The following is a 22,413-nucleotide window of genomic DNA, read 5'->3' on the forward strand; positions in this document are numbered from 1 at the left end:
TTTTGCTTCTTAAAAAAGTTAATTGCATATTTTGTTCACTGCATTTTGTTGTGAAAGTGTTATAAAATATTATGATTACAATAACTACCATTACAACATGTTTTTAAAGTTTTCAGGCTTGTTAAATGTAAAATCTGTCTTAAATATTTTATATGTGTGCATTGAAGCGTGTCAAAATGTGCTAATTCGAACTTAAATCTTTATTATCTCTATTTTAAGCTTCTTATTAGAGATACTATTAAGTTGATTCATCTAATTTGATAGCAAATTACCATTTAAAATGTTAATCTGTGCAGTAACTACAGGTGTAAACTCAAGGTGGTGAATGCAAGCTCTAATATTTCCCTCTAATGAATCAGATAAATGTCATATTAAGCTCTGAAGTTACATAAAAGTATCTTAAACTGCCTTTTTGTTGCCTCTCTTTGTATTTAAAAGCAGGTAAATACCCTGAATGTGACACACAATAAGCGATCAGTGTCCATGCCAGCAGTCAGCAGGGAGGCCCAGCAGGAAGCAGCACAGCAGTAACATTCATCTGCATAAAAAGAAGAGTAAAAACAATGAATCATTAAAAAGCAGATGATGAAAGTAATTTCATAAGCTCATAATCAATACAGTATCGGCTCTGTTTCCAGGCAGTCTGTTGCTTTTTATGTATTTATAATTAAAGACAGAAAAAAAAAAAAGGGAAAAAGCTCACATCTCCATCCGCTCCCCCTCCCGTACGCATACTATAAAAAAACGTCTGACATTAATTATTTGCTGTTTTGCAGGCGGGAGTCTGCCCTTTTGCTAAAGGGAGTCATTTATCCCTTTGCATGGAGCCTGAAACAAATGAACAAAACAGCGGTGGAGATAATGATGTCTCCTGCAGCTCAATCTAACAAAGAATGATTCTCACTAGCAGGGGAATCACTACAGTTAAATGTGTGGAGTTTATGGTCTGTCTGGAGCATGACGACTGTCACAATGTTTTGACAGCATGAACACATAATTGTTTAGGCCTACTCACATGCACTGATATCTATTTCATGGATAAATTGGATGCTAAATGTAACATAAATATCATATTCACACCAGTAAGTTGAAAAGCAGTAACCTGAGCAAGCTTGCATATTTACTTTTCACAAATCTGCATCATGTTGTTGTTATTTCAACAAACTTAAGACCTGATAAACCCAAGAAAATTGGTTTCTTTTCCATGTTCATATACAGCTAAAGTTAGCCAGAGGGAACCTTTGTGTGACTTATAATTTACAGTGAAACTGAGACTCACCAGAAGCAGATAAACGAGTGCTGCCCATGAAAATGTAATGAAGTGTTCCTTGCCCTTTTTCTCTGTCCTCGAATAGCAATTTGTTCTCTCTCTAAACAATCAAGTACAATATATTGTTAGTACTGTTGCCTTATTTTTGCATTCCATCATTGCTGTCCGAACAAATCCATCCGCTCTCATCTGACAACAATAAATACCTCTGAGGATGACAGCCAACTTAGCAACTCAAATCAGCAATTCAACAAACAGCTGTTTTTTCAGATATAAAAGGTTACTATTCAGATTATTGCATCCCCAAGACCAGCATCTGTTCATGTTCCTTGTAAGTCTCAGTTTCATTGCAGGGCGCTGGTGGCCTTGTGGTCTAAGTGCCCTGAATATAGAGGCTACAGTCCTCATCGCAGAGGTCGCTGATTCGACTCCCGACCGCGACCGTTCGCTGCATGTCTTACCCCACTCTCTGCTCCCCACCTTTCCTGTCTCCCCCAAAATATAACTTTTTAAAAAAGTCTCAGTTTGATTGTAAGATGTGAGCTACACAGAGACTTCACCCTGGATAGAGATTGATTTTCCAGTGACTTACATGGAAAATAAACACCGTCATTTATTGGTATATTACACCCAACAACAGGCACCACTCTATCTGTTTCTGATGAGTCTCAGTTTCACTGTAAATTGTAAGTTTTACAGAAGCTTCACTCTAGCTAGAAACAAAACGTCTCATGATTCATAATGAAAATGAAACAGAGTCAATTTGTAGTTAATTACATTCCTAGACCAGCAACCCTCTATCTGTTCCTGGTCTCAGTTTCACTGTAAATTATAAGTTTGACAGATGCTTCACTCTAGCTAAAAAAACAGATTTCTTGTAATTCATAAAGAAAATACGGATTAAATTCATAGTTAATTACATTCCCCTGACCAGCAAGCCTCTATCTGTTTCTAATAAGTCTCAGTTTCACTGTAAATTGTAAGTTACACAGTGCACTTAACTCTAGCTAGAAACCAAATTGAATGTAATTTATGAAGAAAATCAAGAGTAAATGCATAGTTAATTAAATCCCTCAGACCAGCAACCATCTATCTGTTAATGATGAATCTCAGTTTTACTGTAAATGGTAAGTTACACAGAGGCTTCACTCTAGATAGAAACCAAATGTCTTGTAATTCATGCAGAAATAAACAGTTACTTTGAAGTTAATTACATTCCCAAGACCAGCACCCCTCTATCTGTTTCTAATGAGTCTCAGTTTCACTGTAAATTGTAAGTTTCACAGATGCTTCACTCTAGCTAGAAACAAAACGTCTCATAATTCATAAAGAAAATACAGAGTAAATTTGTAGTTAATTACATTCACTAGAGCAGCAACCCTCTATCTGTTCCTGGTCTCAGTTTCACTGTAAATTATAAGTTTCACAGATGCTTCACTCTAGCTAGAAACAAAACGTCTCATGATTCATAATGAAAATGAAACAGAGTCAATTTGTAGTTAATTACATTCCTAGAGCAGCAACCCTCTATCTGTTCCTGGTCTCAGTTTCACTGTAAATTATAAGTTTCACAGAAGCTTCACTCTAGCTAGAAACCAAACGTCTCATAATTCATAAAGAAAATACAGAGTAAATTTGTAGTTAATTACATTCACTAGAGCAGCAACCCTCTACCTGTTTCTGATGAGTCTCAGTTTCACTGTAAATTGTAGTTTACATAGAGGCTTCACTCTAGCAGCTAAAAACAGAATGTCTTGTAATTCATAAAAACAATACAAAGTAAATTCGTAGTTAATTACATTCCCTAGACGAGCAACCATCTATCTGTTAATGATGAGTCTCAGTTTCACTGTAAATAGTAAGTTTCACAGAAGCTTCACTCTAGATAGAAACCAAATGTCTTGTAATTCATGCAGAAATAAACTGTTACTTTGAAGTTAATTACATTCCCAAGACCAGCAACCATCTATCTGTTTCTAATGAGTCTCAGTTTCACTGTAAATAGTTACATACAGTAGAGGCTTCACTGGAAGCTGGAAGGTTTCTTATGATTCACTGTTATTAACTAGGCTGAAGTCTGCTGAAATAACATCATGATGCAGAGTCGCTCTTTTGTTGAATAGAATAGAATGTACTTTATTATTGGAGGTCTGATTGAAACTCTCTGATAGCACAGAGTGTCTTCATAAATGTCTACTTTTTGCCACCAGTGTGAGCCGGGATGTCACTGAGGTGGATCATGTTCTGCTTGTTCTTTCTCTCCAAACAGACTTGCCTTTCCTGCAAACACCAAACCCTGCTGATACATGATTTGTCAGCAGTACTCAAACAACAAACAACTTAGAAACATTTCCTGCACTTTAAATCCAGACCCTGCCTTCACATTCTACATTTTTTTGCAGAAAGAGAAATAGAGATTAGAGTCTGAATAACTCTGTCACACATCCTGTAAAGGTTTTTTCTCTCTTGTGTAAACTGGAGATAACTGTCAGAAGCAGCTTTGCGAGTGGAGTGCTTTCCATCCACAGGTTGTTGTGGTAACTGTCAATCTTGACACCTATAGGAGCATCTCCATGTCATCTCTGTGCTATCTCAGGCTCTGTTTGACGGCGGCGGTGGCGGCGGTGGCGGTGGAGCTTAAAAGCAGACAGTTCTTCGTGCAAAAGAGGGTCGCAAACATCAACAACCAATTGCTAATCGCTTCTCCACTTCAGAGCAATAACATCAATAAGGAGAGGCTGTGATAACACGGCCTGTGTGTGCGGTTACCTGGGGAGACCTTTTTTTACCTTTTGATCTCTCTGAATGATGCTAATGACAAATAAAAAAAACCTTTCTTTGATACTGTGAAAGCTTTTCTGCATCGAGGGACTCGGGACAGAAATGTGACGTGGCAAGGTTAGCATCCCTGTGGTCAGAAACTACTTTATCTTTGTTTCTGCTCTGGAGGGAACATTACTGCAGATCTTACAGAGTGTTAGGGTTTTTGTTGATGTCCTCCCCCTCCCTCCCTTTCTCTCCATCATATTCTTTTACTGATATTTCTTTCCGTCTCCGGCTCTGTGAAAGCCTCAGGGGAATGTGACGGATCCAACTCTCACACAATACTGATTCAGTCTAGGCAGGAGTGCTTTGGTTCAGACATGAGAAAAAGCAGAAAGGGAAAGCATTTTCTCTGGCTTCTCAGCTGGTCAGGGTTGTTTCTCACAAATAAGGCACACAATTACAGTCTGAGAAGCAGACAGTGCACGTAGGCGCAGGTATGAATCAAAAGGAACTCTGTCATCCCTGCGAGATCAAGCTGCGAGATGTATTCTCTAAAGTGACAAATGGTAGATTCTACAGCACATTAATGCATCTTTCAGAGGATAACAGCAATCATGTCTGGCAGGATGATAACACCTCATGAGGAGAAGATCGGCCTTAAGTTGTTTTTCCTCCTGAAATGCATAAAGGGGTTGTGAATTTATTCATTCATTCATCAAGAAAGGGACTAAAGGATTTCTGTCATGGCTGCAGGTTTGTGAGACTCTGCAGAGCCCGGCTTTGGCTGAAATATATTGAGGTGGGAGATTTTGAATGAAGCAAATTCCCCGAATGGCTCTATTGTCTCTGTTTTAACAAAATCCTTTCACCATTTGTGCACAACACATCACAATAAGTCAACCGGATGTTACTTGAATTTTGGATTCCTGGTCTTCATTAACTAACTAAGGATACAGCTTACTGTGTATATTATAAGCTTTAATACCAAAAAATTGAATATTCATGCATGTAAACAAAGTTTAGATTCAGTTGTTGGATCACTAGCTATACTGTCACTTAGACAAGCTTTCTTTAAGGTAATGAACATCCTGATATTAAACCACAGAGTCCTGAGTCACAGAGACTATTTGACTAAATGATCAGGGGTGTATCCAGAGGAAAGCCGTGGGTGACTTTTAAAGCCCTTAATGGACCGGCACTGCTTCCCCGAGCTGAAATCCTCCATGTTCATACTCCAGAGCAAAGAGGTCAAAACCAGGAGTGCCTCTAACTTGTGGAACAGCTTAACACTCTCTTCTTTTTTTGACCTTCCTGTATTATCCCAACAGATTTTAACATTAGATTATGTATTGTTGTTTTCTTGATGTGCCTTTTAACTTTGTGAAGCACTTTGGTCAGATATGGTTCTTTTTAAATGTGCTCAATAATTAAAGTTGATTTGTCTCAGAGAGAGATTGCAATGATTTCTACTCAACTCATTTTTATTTATAAAGCACATTTCATACATGCAAACATGCTGCCCAAAGTGCTTCATATAAAACAACAACAATAACAACAACAATAACAAAGACACAGAAAACAACAGAAATAGGTCAGATAATATAATGCTAAAAGAAGATAGAGGAAAGCAATATGAAATACTTTCAAAATTATTACAATAAGATCAATAAAATAAAATCAGATAAATAACAGAAAAATAAAATAAAATCATTACAATAAAATTAACAAAATCAAATCAAATAAATGTCAGAAAAATAAAATAAAACCAAGAAAATAAAATCAGATAAACAACAGAAAATCAATATAAAATAATTACAATAAAATCAATAGAATAAAATAAGATAAATAACAGAAAAATAAAATAAAACATTAAAATAAAAATCAATAAAACAAAATCAGAAAAATATCAGAAGAATAAGTCAAATAATTACAATTAAATTAATCAAATAAAATCAGATAAATAGCAGAAAACAAAATAAAATAATTACAATAAAGAAAATACAAGTAGATAAATATCAGAAAATAAAATAAAACATTAGAATAAAAAATAATAAAATATAGTCAGAAAAATAAATAGAATCATTACAATTAAATTAATTAAATACAATCAGATAAATACCAAAAAATAAAAAATGTGTTTCCCTGTTTCCTTCCTTTTACTGAGGTTTAGATGAACCTACATATTTTCATTAGTGTCACAATATTGTTTAATTTTGTTGCATTAGAAGTGCTGTTTCTCATTAGTCCTACACTAATATAAATATGTTCCAGCTCTTGCCATGTGGAGTCAAGCAGAAAAGTACAGCGGGTGAATCTCTGGGAGAACATTTATCTTTAGTTTTCTGAAGAGCAGCTCAGTGGCAGCTGACACGGATTCTTATTCTTAGCTTTACGCTGTCCGTAACATATCAATTATCCCTGATTACTGCAGACCCCTGCTTGTGCTATTATACCATCACTCTGAATACCCCCTAAGTCTGCTTTTCCTGTCTGCAATCACTCCGCTGTAACGATTCATTCATTAGATCTGAGGCTCCAGAGTCTCTTTAAAGCGCCTCTATCCGACCGTATATCTCACAGTGCTTCATGACGCCTCACATCTTCCTAACCCCATACTGCGATGGTGCCTCCGGTCTCCTAGCAACCAGCCCTCTTAGAGGAGGTGACAGCATTTGAGTGGGCACCCTCACCTCTAGATATACCACCCCCCCCTTCCCATCACCGCCACCAGCCGCTCCCCCCCTCATCCCTCACCCCTCACCCCCCTCCCCTTCATCAACCGGATGCTCCACAAGTCAAGTAAACACACCTCGCTCTGCGCCGGGGTCTGCTTCATGCACTTATGCATCAGGGTCACTGTGTTAGACGCGTAATGAGCCTGAAATGTCATTTTTCTCTTGATTTATTCATACTTGAATCAGAGGAAAGCTTTGGAAACATCTCTAGAGCCTCTGTCACATGTGCACGCATGAACAGTTCTCGACCCTTTCATGAGATCTGTCGCTGAAATTTACCTAAGTCTCTTATTCACACGACCCCCACAGCGTAAAGTTTTCCCTGTTGGACAAGTGGTTGAGATGACCGGAGGCAGGACATGACATCAAAGCTTGCAGTAAAAGCCACAGAGGAATGTTTACAACCACCTACTCTATGATTTTGCATTTATATCAAAGCTACATGTAAACGTATGGATGTGCAGAACACTTCACTGTTCTTGTCTTCAATCTCTGAAGTCCTGGTTTATGTCGCTCTACTGGGTTAGCATCACTCGCATGTTACATGGCTTCATGGTGCTTAATGTAACAGGGTTAGGAACAGATCCAGACTTTTTTTTACTTGAGTGGGTCGACTGAGGAACTGACTTAGGGCCTGTGTCCACTGATGGCGTTCAGGATCTCAATTTCAGAGCGCTTCCCACAAGTACTTACTGTAGCTAGGTTTTGAAAGTTGCCTCACATGCCGTCTACTTCCCATAGTATTTTATATTTGCTTTTGATGAATGGAGTTTTACAAAGACAATGCAACCCCATTAAAGTTACTAACCATAGACCTTTCTGGAGTCCCTGAGCTCCCTTGTCTCGTAGGTTCCTCTGGATCTCTGTGGACGTCCCAGACTCCAGCTGCTACAACTTCTACTATCCGTCTCACCCATATCATCTCTCTCTCTTCTTCGACCTCTATCCCTCTCTCCAACACGGTCTCAGCAGATGTCTGTCTAACATAAGTCTGGTTCTGCTCGAGGTTTCTGCCTGACCTTTCTGGAGTCCCTGTGCTCCCTTGTCCCGTAGTTTCCTCTGGATCTCGGTGGACGTGCCAGACTCCAGCTTCTACAACTACTACTATCATCTCTCTCTTCATCTTCTCTATCCCTCTCTCTAACACGGTTTCAGCAGATGTCTGTCTAACATAAGTCTGGTTCTGCTCGAGGTTTCTGCCTGACCTTTCTGGAGTCCCTGTGCTCCCTTGTCTCGTAGTTTCCTCTGGATCTCGGTGGACGTCCCAGACTCCAGCAGCCACAACTACAACTATCCGTCTCAACACTATCATCTCTCTCTTATTCTCCCTCTATCCCTCTCTCCAACACGGTCTCAGCTGATGTGTGTCTAACATGAGTCTGGTCCTGCTCAAGGTTTCTACCTCACCTTTCTGGAGTCCCTGTGCTCCCTTGTCTCGTAGTTTCCTCTGAATTTCTGACCAAGACGACCTGCTTCCTATGGATGTGTCAGACTTCAGCTGCTACAACTACTACTATCTGTCTCTCTTGTTCTCCTGTATCCCTCTCTCCAACTCGGTCTCTGCAGATGTGTGTCTAACATGAGTCTGGTCCTGCTGGAGGTTTCTGCCTGTTAAAGGAAGTTTAAAGAAGGACTCCAGCTCCTAGAACTACTACTATCCCTCTCTCCACTATCATCTCTCTCTCTCTTCATCTCCCTCTATCCCTCTCTCCAACTCGGTCTCAGCAGATGTGTGTCTAACATGAGTCTGGTCCTGCTGGAGGTTTCTGCCTGTTAAAGGAAGTTTGTCCTTGCCACTGTAACTTGCTAAATGCTGCAAAGTGCTCTGCTCATGGTGGATTAAGATGAGATCAGACTAAGTCCTGTCTGTAAGATGGGACTGGATCTGACCTGGTCTTGATGTTTGGTCTTTGTTGATAATAGAACATAGAGTATGTTCCCTCTACACTTTTTTACATTTTACCTGCAGCTTTTACTAAATTTTTATTCTCATTCATCCCTGTATTTATCAGATTCTTTGACTGACTGTATCTACTTCTTGATTTCATTGAACTGTCAAAGTAAAATTGTTGCTTTGACAAAGATTAACACTTCCTTAAAGTGGAAGTTTAACTTCATGCTCAACCTTCTGATTTGACTGTCTTATCCTTTCAGTTTGATCTCCCTGTGATGATAAACATGGAGGTTGTTTCAGCATCCTTCCTCTCTAACCATAAAACCCTCGAAGAATCATCATACGAGCAACACGCAGAGCAGTCTGGTGTCACCAAATGGCGTATGTAAAGTGTTATCACTATGAATTTTTTTTTTTTTGCTTTTGGCATGTCACTTCATGCCGTGTAATCTCTACTGACGTACAGTATGCTGCGAGGAGACCTGTGACTTTAAAAGCGTGAATGTCATAGATGTGAGCTGACATCAGATAAACAGAGTCCACACAGGGAAGCAGAAACAGATCAAAGTATCACAACTGTTACTGAAAGTCAACAGGGAATTATCCCTACTGTAACATGAAGCAGTCAACGTATTCATGACGCCTCCTTATTTCAACTTAAACCTGTTTTTTCCCCTTCATTTAACGCCTGCTTACTGTTTTCACACCTGGGACACTTTTATCCTGATTCTCTGGGGATAAAGTGGTCTTAGGAAGTTAAGGAGAAGGTTAATATTTAGTGTTGAGACTTGACGGTGTACTTTTGGGAGGGCTACGGCGTAAAGGGAAGGATTCTAGTTTAGATAAATGTAAACATCACCAACATGAAGTCCTGGTGATTTAAATATGCCATTACTTGAAGAGATGGAAGATTATCGAGCTCGCGCTGCAGCTCCAGAGAGAGTTCAATGGTGTGCTCAGAGCCCAAACTAATGACGTAAATAAAGCTTATATCTATGTTTGATTTGTAAATTTGAATCTCTGGGGAGACAAATTATGATTGTATGAGGTTAAACCAACAACTTGAGGAAAACAACTAAAATCAACTCATTATGGCGAAAAAAACAGAGTGACAAACGAGTATGGATGCATGTCCGCTTAGGACTTCCATAGAATACTTTTTGAACATTACCAAAAGTATCTTTTTTTACTTACTTAAGTCATTTAAGTGTTTCAACTTAATACAAAAAACATGTATCTACACTTCAAAACATGAACAGCTGCATTTTAGACTGTGGATATTGGAGCATATTGAATAAAAGCAACCTTGGTAAAGTTAGCTATCATCAGCAAGGAGTCACACAGCAGGGGTTCCCAAACTGGGGGGTTGCGAGACACTAGTGGAGGTCAGGAAGATGTTTTCCAGAACATTTTTTTTTTAATAATCTAAAATGGCATAAATTACCAATTATTGTGAAAACATTATAAAAATAGTCGCTAAATTTGAAATAAAACCTTGCAAATATATTTTTTTAAAGGTTATTTCTGCCTTCCTTTGTTGCCAGATGACTCCTGAGGTTAGGCAAGGCAAGGCAGCTTTATTTGTATAGTGCATTTCATACACGAGGGCAACTCAATGTGCTTTACATTAACACATTAAAAGCATTGGAAACATTCAGACAGGCATAAAAGAACATAATTAAAATGACAAATATGATAAAACAGAAAAGAAAAGGAAAGTTAGAAATATATTAAAAATTACATTAAAATTTTAATTTAAAGTGGGTTAAAATAATCTAAGATAGGAAGGCAGAGGTAAATAAGAAAGTCTTAATCTTTGATTTAAAGAGGTGAGAGTTGGAGCAGACCTGCAGCTTTCAGGTAGTGTGTTCCAGATATGTGGAGCATAATGACTAAACGCTGCTTCACCATGTTTCGTTCTGACTCTAGGAACTGAAAGCAGACCAGTACCTGATGACCTCAGAGGTCGAGGTGGTTCATAAAGTAGTAGCAGATCAGCAATGTATTTTGGGCCTAAACCATTCAGTGCTTTATAAACCATCAGCAGGATTTTAAAGTCTATTCTCTGACAGACAGGAAGCCAGTGTAGAGATCTAAGAACTGGAGTAATGTGGTCTACTTTTTTGGTCCTTGTTAGGACTCGAGCAGCAGCATTCTGTATGAGCTGCAGCCGTCTGATGGACTTTTTAGGGAGTCCTGTAAAGACCCCGTTACAGTAGTCTAGTCTGCTAAAGATAAATGCATGGAGGAGTTTTTCTGCATCCTGCTGAGACATGAGTCCTTTAATCCTTGATATATTCTGAAGGTGATAGTAGGCAGACTTTGTAATGGTCTTAATGTGGCTGCTGAAATTGAGGTCTGAGTCTAAGACTACACCAAGGTTTCTGGCTTGGTTTGAACATTTCATCATTGCAGATTGGAGCTGAGCAGTAACCTTTAACCTTTCTTCCTTGGCTCCAAAAACAATCATTTCAGTTTTTTCTTTGTTTAACTGAAGAAAGTTCTGGCTCGTCCAGTCATTGATTTGTTCAATGCATTTACTCAGTGTTTGTATGGGACTATAATCCCCTGGTGATATGGTGATGTAAATGTGTGTGTCATCTGCATAGCTATGGTATTTTATTTGGTTGTTTCTTATTATCTGACTTAAGGGGAGCATGTAGATGTTGAATAGTAGAGGCCCCAGAATGGTTAGGGCAAGAGTTAAGGTTAGTGACAGTACATTTAAAAAAGCAGGTTAATTATCAGAAGCACAGGGAACACAGACTAGCTAAATGAGGTATGAAGCCACATTTAATCACTTTGAGGGACAGTGGGGGTCGCAAGTGTTTTGGCACCTTTATTTTGGGGGTCGTGGAGTGAAATGTTTGGGAACCCCTGTCATACAGGACCGAGTCAGCATCTAACACTGATAAACCTCATCGTACTGAACTGCACTAAATGTTTGTTTGTTGCATACAAGTTTAACATTTATTTTCTGTCATAAAAAGTCTTTTTATTTCAATGCAAAAGTCTCATAAAGCAACTTTAACTGTCATGTAAACAGGGTGGGGTGCAAAGAGAGCCAAAAAATATTAATAAACCTCTAAGAGCTAAAGTCAGTTGACATGTTTAGTGTTTTTTTTCTAAGTTTAAATAAAAATGTATTAAAAGGTTGTTTACCTCCTCTGCATGTCTTTAAACCTTTCATACTTTGCAGGATTATCTTTATTCAAACATGGCTGCACTATACGCAGTTTATTCTCCAGTATAAATCAAAGCTTCTCATGTCATCTATATTTCTAATCTAAAGAGAGACCTTACAGACACTCCGTCACTTTGATACCTGTGACACACCAGCAGTGATCCCTCTGAAGCCTCAAATGTAAATCCCATCCCGCTGCGCTCACATTTGGGCTGACTGCAGCCCGCAGCCACACTGATGAAGTGACGTGAGTGCTTGACGACGCTAAATGGCAGCACTTGAAATAGCCTACCTGCCAGCCTGCTCACCCACTTGCTGATGCGATCACGACCCCATTAGCAGCGTTTCAGCACCGCGGCGCCCTGGACAGCTCCTCCACATCCTCTCCTCTCGTGGATCATTAATCTGAGGAGGACAGAGGAACTCAGTACAGACACAACACACTGAAGTCTGGAGCAGGAACTTTAGGAGAAGACATGGATATTGATCGACCAGCAAATGTGTCCTTTTTTGATTTCATTGGAGGAGTTCAACTTCTCCAGGGGGAGGACACCAGAACAGCCCTGCCTGTCATCCTCATCGGGATCTGTGTCTCTGGAGCTGTTGGGAATTTGCTCGTTTTGCTGATTTTCATCCGTGACTTCAGGAACGGGAAGGGCTCCGAGGTGAAAGCCCTCCTCGCCTCTCTGGCTTCCACAGACTTGGTGATCCTGCTGCTGTGCGCCCCCGTGCGCGCCGTCACCTACTACAAGCAGACCTGGACCCTTGGGAGTTTTGTGTGCAGCACCACGGACTGGTTCCAGCACTCGTGCGTGGTTGCAAAAACTTTAATCCTTGCAGCCACGACCAGAGCCAAACACACTTTGGCCCCCAGCTCTGCATCGGGGCCCCTGTCCAGCCCGACGTGGATCCACGGAGCCCTGGCGTTCATTTGGGTCGTGTCCATGATGTTCCCTCTTCCTCAGATGCTCTTCGCTGCTGTGGTGCCACGAGGACGGGACAAGATCTGCGTCTCTGAAATGCCAGTGTGTGCGTCTGACTTCATGAGTGTGTTCTACAAGATTTACCCCACAGCAACCTTCCTCGTGCCAGTCATCTTCACCACTGCGTACTACACAAAAACCCTCCACGCTGCAGTGAACCACGCACCCAACCCGCAGCACCAGAGCAAGGTTACCCTGGTGTTACTGTGTCTGAGTGGCGCACTGGGGCTCATGCTGCTGCCAGAGTGGGGGACTTTCACTTGGATCAGACTTGGCTACAATAAACCACCTGTGGGTCTCATCATCTTCGCGCAAGTCTTCCTTTACGCATGCAGCTCCCTGTCTCCAGTGATCCTGATGACCATGTACGACGACGTGCGCCAGGGGCTTATCACCATCTGGTTCATTGTGACCTGCAGAGGCTCAAAGCATCTCCCTAACAACAACAACAAGTGTCCCAAAACGGAGGGGAATGGAGCAGAAGTGGGAGCCAACACTGTCCCCAACGCTGTCCCTAACACTGTCCCCAATGCAGTCCCCAACGCAGTCCCCAACGCGCTCTCAGTGGACAAGGAAAAGACCATCCCAGACGTGGAGCACTTTTGGACAGGGCGCAGGAATACGCAAGTGGAGGAGGAGCAGGACCCGGTTCCGTGGGAGAGAGAGGAGAAGATGTTGTGAAAGTGTCTTTTTTTATAGCAGGAGTTGTTCTCAGCTGGTTGTTAGATCACTGACCCGCAGTGCAGACCCTCTTTGACCTGTGTGCTGTCGTGAGCTTCATTAGATTAAATCACTTTGATGTAAAACATGTTTCTATCTACTTTTATTCGTTCTTGCCTGCAGAACTTTCTGCCAGTGAATCCCCTTTATAGTAAAAAATGATGCCACTGTAAATATCCATGACACTGAGCTTATACTGATTGTGTGTTTGATGCATAAATATTAAAACCTTCTCAAATATGGACTGCTCTGGGTTTTTTTCTCTCTGCCAAGTCCATCAAAACATTTCATTAATGATGGTTGAAAAAACAATCCCAGCATCAGACCTCGTCAATCCATTTAATTCAGGAGGTTATGAGCTGATGTGCACTGTGCAAACACAGATCATTTCTCCATATTAAATCACATTTAATCCAGCTGCACGTGGGAGGTCGGATTCAATCATAATATCTCAGTGAGAGCAGCATGTTTTTGTAGGTGCTGTGATAAAAAAAACTGCTGAATGTTGGTGTAGTTTTCTGCAGCATTAGTGCCTGCAGAGTCTCACTAACAAAGTGGATCCAAAATATGCCATAAAGGTGCACTATGTGAAGTTATAGTTTCCCTTTAATAAGAAAAACCTTCATTAAATGTTACTGAAGTGCTGTTTTATGGAAAATAAGTGCAGAAACACAATTTACAGGTAAAAGTAATCACTTAAAATTCTACTTAAAGCTCCTGTGAGGAGTTTTTATTGGTCATGAAAAAGATGGAGATTCACACTGATGCCTCATTATGACCTACAAAAGCAAACAGGGCTGATAGTTTCTATAAATGTATCTTAAATGTCTGTAACCATCACAGCCAGGTAATCAATCAGGAAGTGGTCGATAGCCTTCTGCAGAATCATCCTGTTGGAATTTTCATGACTAATATTTACAATGAGTGATGTGTTTATCTGTTTAAGGTGAGCGGTATGACTTCTTATTTTTTTTTAATCAGAGAACAGTACTTCTGAAAGTACAGGACGAGTTCAGCCGTGGGATAAGATGTACCACTGTGGCCACAGGGGGCGCCAAACTCAACGTGATCTTACAGTTCCTCACAGAAGCTTTAAGGATACAATGAATATTTGAAATATTGACATTGTCTCAGCGATATTATCCATTCTGAGTTTAAGTTTTGGCCAAGAGGTGGAGCCTCACAGCAAACTACTACAAAGTTCCCACTAGTCCGTCAACTTGGCGATGCCCCTAATTATGCAAATGTATATATATTCTTCTATAGTCCAAATAAAATCAAAACAGATGCATGATAAAAAATGAGCCTCAAACCCCAAAAATGTCTTCTGAGTTGGGCTGTAAACATGTTTATTTCTGCTGTAAAAAATTGCATTTTAACATGGGACCTAATGGGGATTTCTTGGCTTTTGAAGACAGCCTCAAGTGGACACTTGAGGAACTGCAGTTTTTGCACTTCTTTGCTGGCTTCTGTTTTCAACATTCAAGGTTGCTGCTTGGTAAAAGCTCAAATGCATTGAAGCACCAAAATAAAAGTGCAGAACTTTATTTATTTTATGAGCAAATTGTTAAAGTATTTCAGGTTGCAGCTGGTACTGGATGTGATGAATTTACTTCAAATTCTCCAGGGTAGCTTGTTCCAATGTAACACAACATCATGAGTAGTTTTTTTGATTACATAGTGTTTTGTTAATCATGCTGAGTAAATACAGTTTTTACTTATTCAAGTTATTTTACTTATTCAATGCCCCTGAAATGTCAAAAAGTAGAAGAAAGTACAAGATAATGTTGAAATATCTCGATATCTGTACATTGCATACTGAAGTAATCTTAGATCACTATGACTAAGAAATATCTTACAATTTTGAAGCTCTGCCATCTTAAATTTCCAGTTGAAATGTTTACACAGCAGCATCTAGTTAAGAGTGGCCACAGGAGGAGATGTGGATTTTTCAGAGTAACTAACTCTGAGATCTGCTCAGAAGTTGTGAGTTCATTCTTATTATCTGTAAATTAAAAACACTTTGAACACATTAAAAATAGACTCCAGGCCTTGTTAGGTATCTAAAAATGTTCCACTGTTCCTGATGTGGTGTATCTAGCATATAATGAATGTTCAGTATCTCCATACCTCCACACATGACCTTTCAGGGGTTGAGGAAATAAACCTGCTTTTAGTCGTCTGTGTGTTTACCAGTAAAGCAGCGGCCGCCCGTGGCTCCGACGCCCCGGCAGATTTGACATTTTAGCCCGCCTGAGTGAAAAGAAAGGTTACAGGTTGAAGAGAGAAAAAAAAACACACAGCCTCTAAAGCTCTTCAGCATGATTGTGCTCCTGCACATTATTAATTCATTGGAAATAGACCAGCACATCTTCCAATGTCTGCCCTCGGGTCACTGGGATTTTTATCTCCACTGTATTTTTAGTTCTGCACCGACGGACGACAGATATAACTCTTCTCTCCATGATCAATCGGAGAGCAAATTAATCCTCCACCTGTCTGCAAAACACATTCATCACGCCTCCAGAAGAGTTCTTTTATTTCATTCCCTCTTGTTTCCTGTTTAATTTTGATACTCACCCATGTCTCCTGTTCTGACTTCCTGCATCCCTTGATTACCTCAATGTGTTGCACCTGTGTCTCGTTGTTCCCTCCCCTCTCCTCCAGTTTGTCTTGTACCTTTGTGTCATGGTTGCAGTCTTGTTTTTCCTTGTGTTAGCTCCAGTGTTAGCTCCTGTTCATCTTGCCTTGTGACCTAAACCGCTCTGACTTCCTGTGCACCGACCTTTGGCTCGATTAAACAGATTCTGAACAATGAATGAGTTTAAGTTTTGGCCAAGAGGTGGAGCCTCCTAAACAGATTCTGAACTTACATTTAGGTCCAATTTCCTTGGTTGAACATCTATCAAAAATAAAGACTTTGTCCTCCTGACAACTCCTGTAAAATCTAGAAACGTTAATGTACTATAAGAGACTTAAAGTACATTAATTTAAACTTTAAATGCATCATTTTCCAGCTTTTAGAGCAGTGCCTGTGATTTAAAATTTGAAAGTCTTTCTCCCATAGATGGAAATCAAAGCGGCACAGTCTTAGAGATATAGAAAAAGTGGTTGAAATAGTGTCTTATGAGGAAAAAATACCCTTTAGGTAAAAAAAAGCATTTCAGGATCAAAAAGCACAAATAAAATCAGACAAAGTGATATAGTTGTTGCGTCAGTATTTGTTTGAATGTGTTGTGTGTCTTTGTGTCAATCTCGCTGTTTGCAGTCATGTTGATATTCAATGCGTTAAACAAAGAAGCAGTGTAAGACCTCAGTGATTGAGATCATAAAAACACGAGGAAACAAAGGTACTGAGAAGAACCAGAGAAGTCGCCCCCTCCTGGTTGTTTGTAAGAATGCACATTAAAGCCTCTACTGCATCAGCTCCATCCTCTTATCTGAGTCAAAGGTGGAGGCATGTCAGACTTGTTTTTCCTTCTACCCTCTGCACACTGAGCCTGACCCACAAGTTCACTTTGAGGTGAGGTTTAGCTTGAGTTCAGATCTTGGTTAAGAGTTCATCTGCTTGTTTTCCTTTCAACAAGGCGGATAACCTTTGACCTACGATGTGAAGAAGCTCCTGGACCGAATGAATGATGAATGAGATGGCTTTAATGAACTAAAGGGAGCTCTTCCTTCTCTGCTGGCGTGTATCACTAACTCCGCCCCTCAGAAATGGGACCTTATGGTCTTCATCCCCCTGGAGCGGTTTCATTTCTTCTACATCAGCATTGAGTCCAGATTGCCAAATGAAGCAAACATTGCAGCTGCTTTGCACATTACATAAGAGGCTTTATTATTGCTTCTTAGACTGTAAATATTCCCCCGTCTTCATCTCTGTTAACACTAACATCTCAGAAAATCAATGCAAACACTCGGGCATCCCTTTTGTGTGATGGTGAGGATGTTTTCCAGCAACGTGGACGTGAAGTCAGCTGAAAGAAAGCACACTCCATCATCGCTCTGTATCTCAACCTCGACCTGGATTCTCCGCTGAGCGCCTTGAGGTTGTGTCTGCCTGAACAGGAAGCGCTTTTATGATCTGGGTCTGGGATCGCCGTGCTTCAACACCACGCAGGTTAAATGGTGGGCTATATGTAGTCACAGGAAATTACAGGTTACAGCAAAGAGTCAAATGCACAGTGTAGAATTTAGCTCCAGGATAAACTTGATGTTCATCACTATATCAGACACTTCCTGTTTTTATCTAAGCTGCAGATGTCTGGCTGTCATCGTTGATGGAACGGTTGAATGACTTTCTTTCTGATATCCAGCAGAGAGAGTCACTAAAGTGTGGTCTCTCCAAGTCGAAGACAAAAACACCTCCCTTCTCAGCTCATATTTATTTCCTAAAGAGTGTTTCATCTCCATTTCCAAGATGGTAAAACATCACCGGGTTCAGAGCAAGCTGCAACCTTCGGGTGCCAGAATTGAAGCCAATGCGAAATCATTAAAAACTGCAGTTCCTCGAGTGTCCACTAGAGGCTGGCTCTGGAAGTACCGCAAACCACATACACACCCATTCAAAAGAGGCGATCTTTACAGCAGAAATAAACATGTTTACAGCCTGGTACAAAAGACAAGTGTAGTCTGGATAGCTCATTTCTCTATCGCACACACTGTACGGGGGTTGAATTTTTTCATAACACTGCAGTTTCAAAGATTTTAAGATTATGAGTTTTACATTATGAGAGGCACAGCTGACTTGATTGAAAGGTGGGAGCACTGTAGCTGTTTGCTAGGAGGCTCAATGCCCGCCTCTTCACCTCACACTACCTTGACAGAAGTTAGGTTGAGTTCAACATTTCCAATATGGCTGCTGCCACTGATTGGCTTCAAAACAGAGCTTCAGGAACAGATGGGTGACATCACGGATACTACGTCTATTATTTATACAGTCTATGGTTCTGAGAGTGGCTTGTACGAAAAGAAAGTGGCTTTATATTCTTAAGATGTGTGACTTTTGTCAAAGGGGTTTTATCACTTTTCCAAATAAATCCTCATTCTCAGACCACATCTTGCACACCAAGCTCAGTTAGACTTTCCTGATCCTCCACTCTTCTCCTGCTCTTCTTTATCACCATGCCTTAATAATATATTTTATTCTTTAACTTTATTATTTTTACTACTTCAGAGTGTGACTGTTACTCCACTACATGTGAATTCTTCCTCCATCCCTGCTGAGTCCTGCGTTTGAAACATTCGTACGTGTGTCAGTTTTTCTCTTACGCGTGTGCTGAGCTGTGGTTTTGTAGCTAAAGGCCTCTGAATAGAGGAGCGTCCTGCTCTTTTATTGAGCTGCACATGGTGTTTTTTCTCCTCACTCAACCGTGATGGATGCCGCCTCGGGCCGTCGCTGTGGCTCTATTTGTTCCCTTCCTTCTCTTGCCCTGTAAGATATGAAAGGTTTGAAGCAGACTGAGTCAAAAAGGACTCACTAATAGTTTTTGTCCTGAGCTACATGAAGAGCTACAGGGTCAGGATTTTACCAAGACAGTTTGGTGTTGTTTTTTCTGCTTTGACATAAGATTTAAATCTATTTGCTGTTTTTGTTTTTTAAACAGCTACATTTGAAGACTTTCTAAATCTCTGACCAACAAAGTAAGAGATGCTAAAACCTCTGATAATGAACTGTGCAGAGTAATCACACGACTGCAGGAAACCTGGAGCATACTAACAACTATTTTTAGCTCAGATTTGGTTTTTTAAACACCTATCATCTTCTAGCTCTCCAGGGAAAATCCTCCTGCAGTGATATGCTTCACATTTTACTGCTGAGTAGACAAGAGCTCCACCTATGTGCAGGAAAAGAGAAAAGGAGGAGGAGCACCCTCATGTTTAGTTTGATGGTTGGAGTTGAATCATGGGAGGAGTAGTGCAGAATAACAACATGAATAAGCTCAAAACATAATCATCTGACGTGATGACAGACTGGTTTTTAGTCTCTTCTGCAGGTCAAGCTTCAGAGCCGCCGTTTCCTACATTTCCCATAATGCACTCTGATGTCATCCTTTTGTTTTATGCTACCTTTAATGCGTCTTTTAACTCCACAACCACAGTTTGGGATACGCTACTGCTAAAAGTATGCTGCCTTCAGGCTTTAGATGATTTCTGTTTGGAGTATTTTCTCAAGATGTGACACCTCAGGTCTAAAATGTTGAGTTAAAATAATCTGTAGTTTTGATGTGAGGCTGACAGCGTTGAGGCTGATTGAGTCAGACAGAACAACAAACTCCAGGCAGACAGATTTTTTTGACAGGAAAAAAAACAGTGCTGCTTGTTGAGCAAACATTGTCAGTCATGTGTGAAATATGATGATGTATTTCTTGCTGTCAAGTGCATCATGAAAATACAGAGGGAACGTTGCATCTTTTCTTAAAACTCAAGTGGGAAACATTTAATTTGCCTGCATCATGTTAGAGCAACAGTAAAGTTATTTTAATGGTTTCACAGGCTGAGAAAACTCATCCTCATGTAGGTGAAATATCCCTTTAATATCACAGACTGTAGGAAAGTAGAGATGCACAAAAAGCTACAGTTAATTTAAGAGATTTGATTCAACGAGCATAAAAAAGAAGGTTAAATCACAAATACAACTCAGCTTGGGAGAACTAATTTTCAGTCTGGCTTCCACAAAGCATTAAACATGTGTAATGCAATAATACATTAAGTGTTTCCAGACACAATGAAGAGCACATAATCCTCAAATATCTTTACAATCAAATAAATGTAATCCCTGTTTAACAGAAAAGCCATATAATGAGCAAACACGCCTTCTGATGCCATTATCCTTACCCATAATCCTCCAGTAATTCAGATCACTGGGACACTGTCCATGTTATTAACTTACATTAACATTACCACACAGTCACATATTATAGACTCCGGCTGACTCAGAGAGTGAGCAGGTGGCGCCACCTTCTGTTGAAGAATAAGATGGTCAAATTGTGCTCAGTCATTTCCTGCTTTGGTGCAATAAAATAGTTTATACACACCAAATATGATCATGTAACTTTAATGTTTTATTGGCTATAGCAGAGTTGGGCTTATTGTTGCCTCACACTTTAACTGCCTATGAATATGAATCTTATGGGACTATGATAAGGAGGTGTTTGGTGCCACTTTGAGACCATAAAACCAACAAAATGAGGACATTACAGAAACAATATAAAACTGATTATATGAAAGCAATGATTCAGAGGTCAGGAGCCAGGTTGTTACCATAAACACTGTGCAATATAATGCATTAAAAGAACTCTTAGCAAAGCAGGACACTGAGCTGGGCCTTTAGGTTCACTGTGTGGCCTTTATTTAATCTAAATAAAAGCACATTTGATTGGTAGTTGGATTTGACATGGTTGGTCATGTATGGCATCAGGTTAAAGTATCCAACACAGTCTTGACAGTTTGGTTTTTTTGACTGCATAAACAGTCAGCCTCACACTTTTTCCAAACAACACACACAGTGATTTACAAAACACTAAACACACTTGTATACATTAGACACAGAAGTATATCACTTTCTTGCAATTCCAAAGCACTGCCTGTCAAATCACCACACCTATGAGCCAAGTGGTTAAACACAGCCATCAGGTGCACAAACACATGATTGCTTAATTGTAGACACACCAGTTTAAGCAATAAAACAATGCAGCAGGTGAGTTAACCTGTCTGCAACTGGATCCAGTATTTGATGTTTGTCTGATATTTTCTGAGCTTACAGTGTTATGCATGACAACTGGGACCTGTTTTGTTGTGATTCTCCATGTTGACATGTTGACTGATTTGAGTCTATAGAGAGAAATAAATGATATTTTCATCAGTCTGCAGCGTTGGTCTTGTGTAGTGTTTGGTGAATTGTATACTTGCACTTTCTCTGTGTACTTCACTTACAGAACTCTTATCACTGAGAAGTAGAATTTCTTTAATTGTTTTAGGTTAGCAAAAGCAGTGTGTATAAATGTCACTTTAACATCTTTATTTTGTCAGTTTCCCTTGTGTTTACTTAAAGCTGCTGTGAGGAACTTTTTATTTATATCAATTTTGGCGCCCCCTTTTGGACAAAGTGATACCTCTTATCTTTTGTTCTCTACATGCAAAAGTAGTGTTTTCAACAAAAACCTCATCCTGTTGTCTTTTAACAGCCAGATGTATCACTCATGTGATTATTTGCCATGAAAACAGCCGAAAAAGGGAGTTTCTAAAGCCAAATGTCAATCAAGTGATCTGACACCTACCCCCTCTGAGTGGTTTAAGGCATTAAAAATGACAACAGAGAAGGTATCAGTGTTGTTGTTTATGGTTTTGTTTGCTTTTGAAGGTCATAAAGAGGCATCAGTGTTGGTTTCAGTCTGTTTCTCAGCTGGTGAAAAACTCCTCATAGTGCCTTTAATCCATATTTCTTAATATGCTTATCTTTAGTCATACAACCAAAATAAATCATATTAAAATGGGAGTTTGCACAAAATAAAGCAGTAATCCCACTCAAAGTCAGTTTATCCATCTATTGGCTTTCAATGGCTTCCTTGGGCCTCACCTGAGAGGTGAATTACCCTTATTAACAGGCAGTGTAACAGACTTGGAGAGATTTTAATGGCAGAAATTGAGTATTACTTTCCTATAAGTGGTTCCCTCAGTGTATAATCACATGAAATTAAGAGTTATTGTGTGTTTGGTACCTTTTACTGAGCTCTTCATCATGAGAGGTAGGTGTTTTTTTCCATTGAGTCCTCCGCCATGTTTTTAAATAACCTTTAAAAAGAAGAGGGGACAAATTATCGCGAGATTTATGAACAAAGCAATTATGAATAATTTTTAAA

The 22,413-nt window shown here is 39.9% G+C and overlaps 1 protein-coding gene and 1 long non-coding RNA gene across 3 annotated transcripts; one reads left to right on the forward strand and one right to left on the reverse strand.

The window, feature by feature from the left end:
• Nucleotides 1-439: 439 nt before the first annotated feature.
• On the reverse strand, nt 440-22,327 carry LOC117806041. Of its 2 annotated transcripts, XR_004629587.1 has the most exons (4): nt 22,273-22,327; nt 18,824-18,984; nt 12,142-12,254; nt 440-538 (listed from the first exon to the last, which is right to left on the reverse strand). It is a non-coding gene; the product is annotated as an uncharacterized LOC117806041 (long non-coding RNA). The 2 variants fall into 2 exon arrangements; XR_004629586.1 differs by lacking the exons at nt 440-538; nt 12,142-12,254 and adding an exon at nt 16,848-17,685.
• On the forward strand, nt 12,155-13,794 carry LOC117806040 (G-protein coupled receptor 151). Its single transcript, XM_034674707.1, has one exon. The coding sequence runs from the start codon at nt 12,326-12,328 to the stop codon at nt 13,511-13,513; it is 1,188 nt and encodes a 395-aa protein (XP_034530598.1). The 5' UTR covers nt 12,155-12,325; the 3' UTR covers nt 13,514-13,794.
• Nucleotides 22,328-22,413: the final 86 nt, after the last annotated feature.

This window comes from Notolabrus celidotus, chromosome 22 (genome assembly GCF_009762535.1).
Source record: "Notolabrus celidotus isolate fNotCel1 chromosome 22, fNotCel1.pri, whole genome shotgun sequence".
Lineage (NCBI taxonomy): Eukaryota > Metazoa > Chordata > Actinopteri > Labriformes > Labridae > Notolabrus > Notolabrus celidotus.

Coding starts and splice junctions, on each gene's coding strand:
- LOC117806040 (XM_034674707.1), top strand. CDS start 12,326: ATGGATATTGATCGACCAGCAAATGTGTCCTTTTTTGATTTCATTGGA.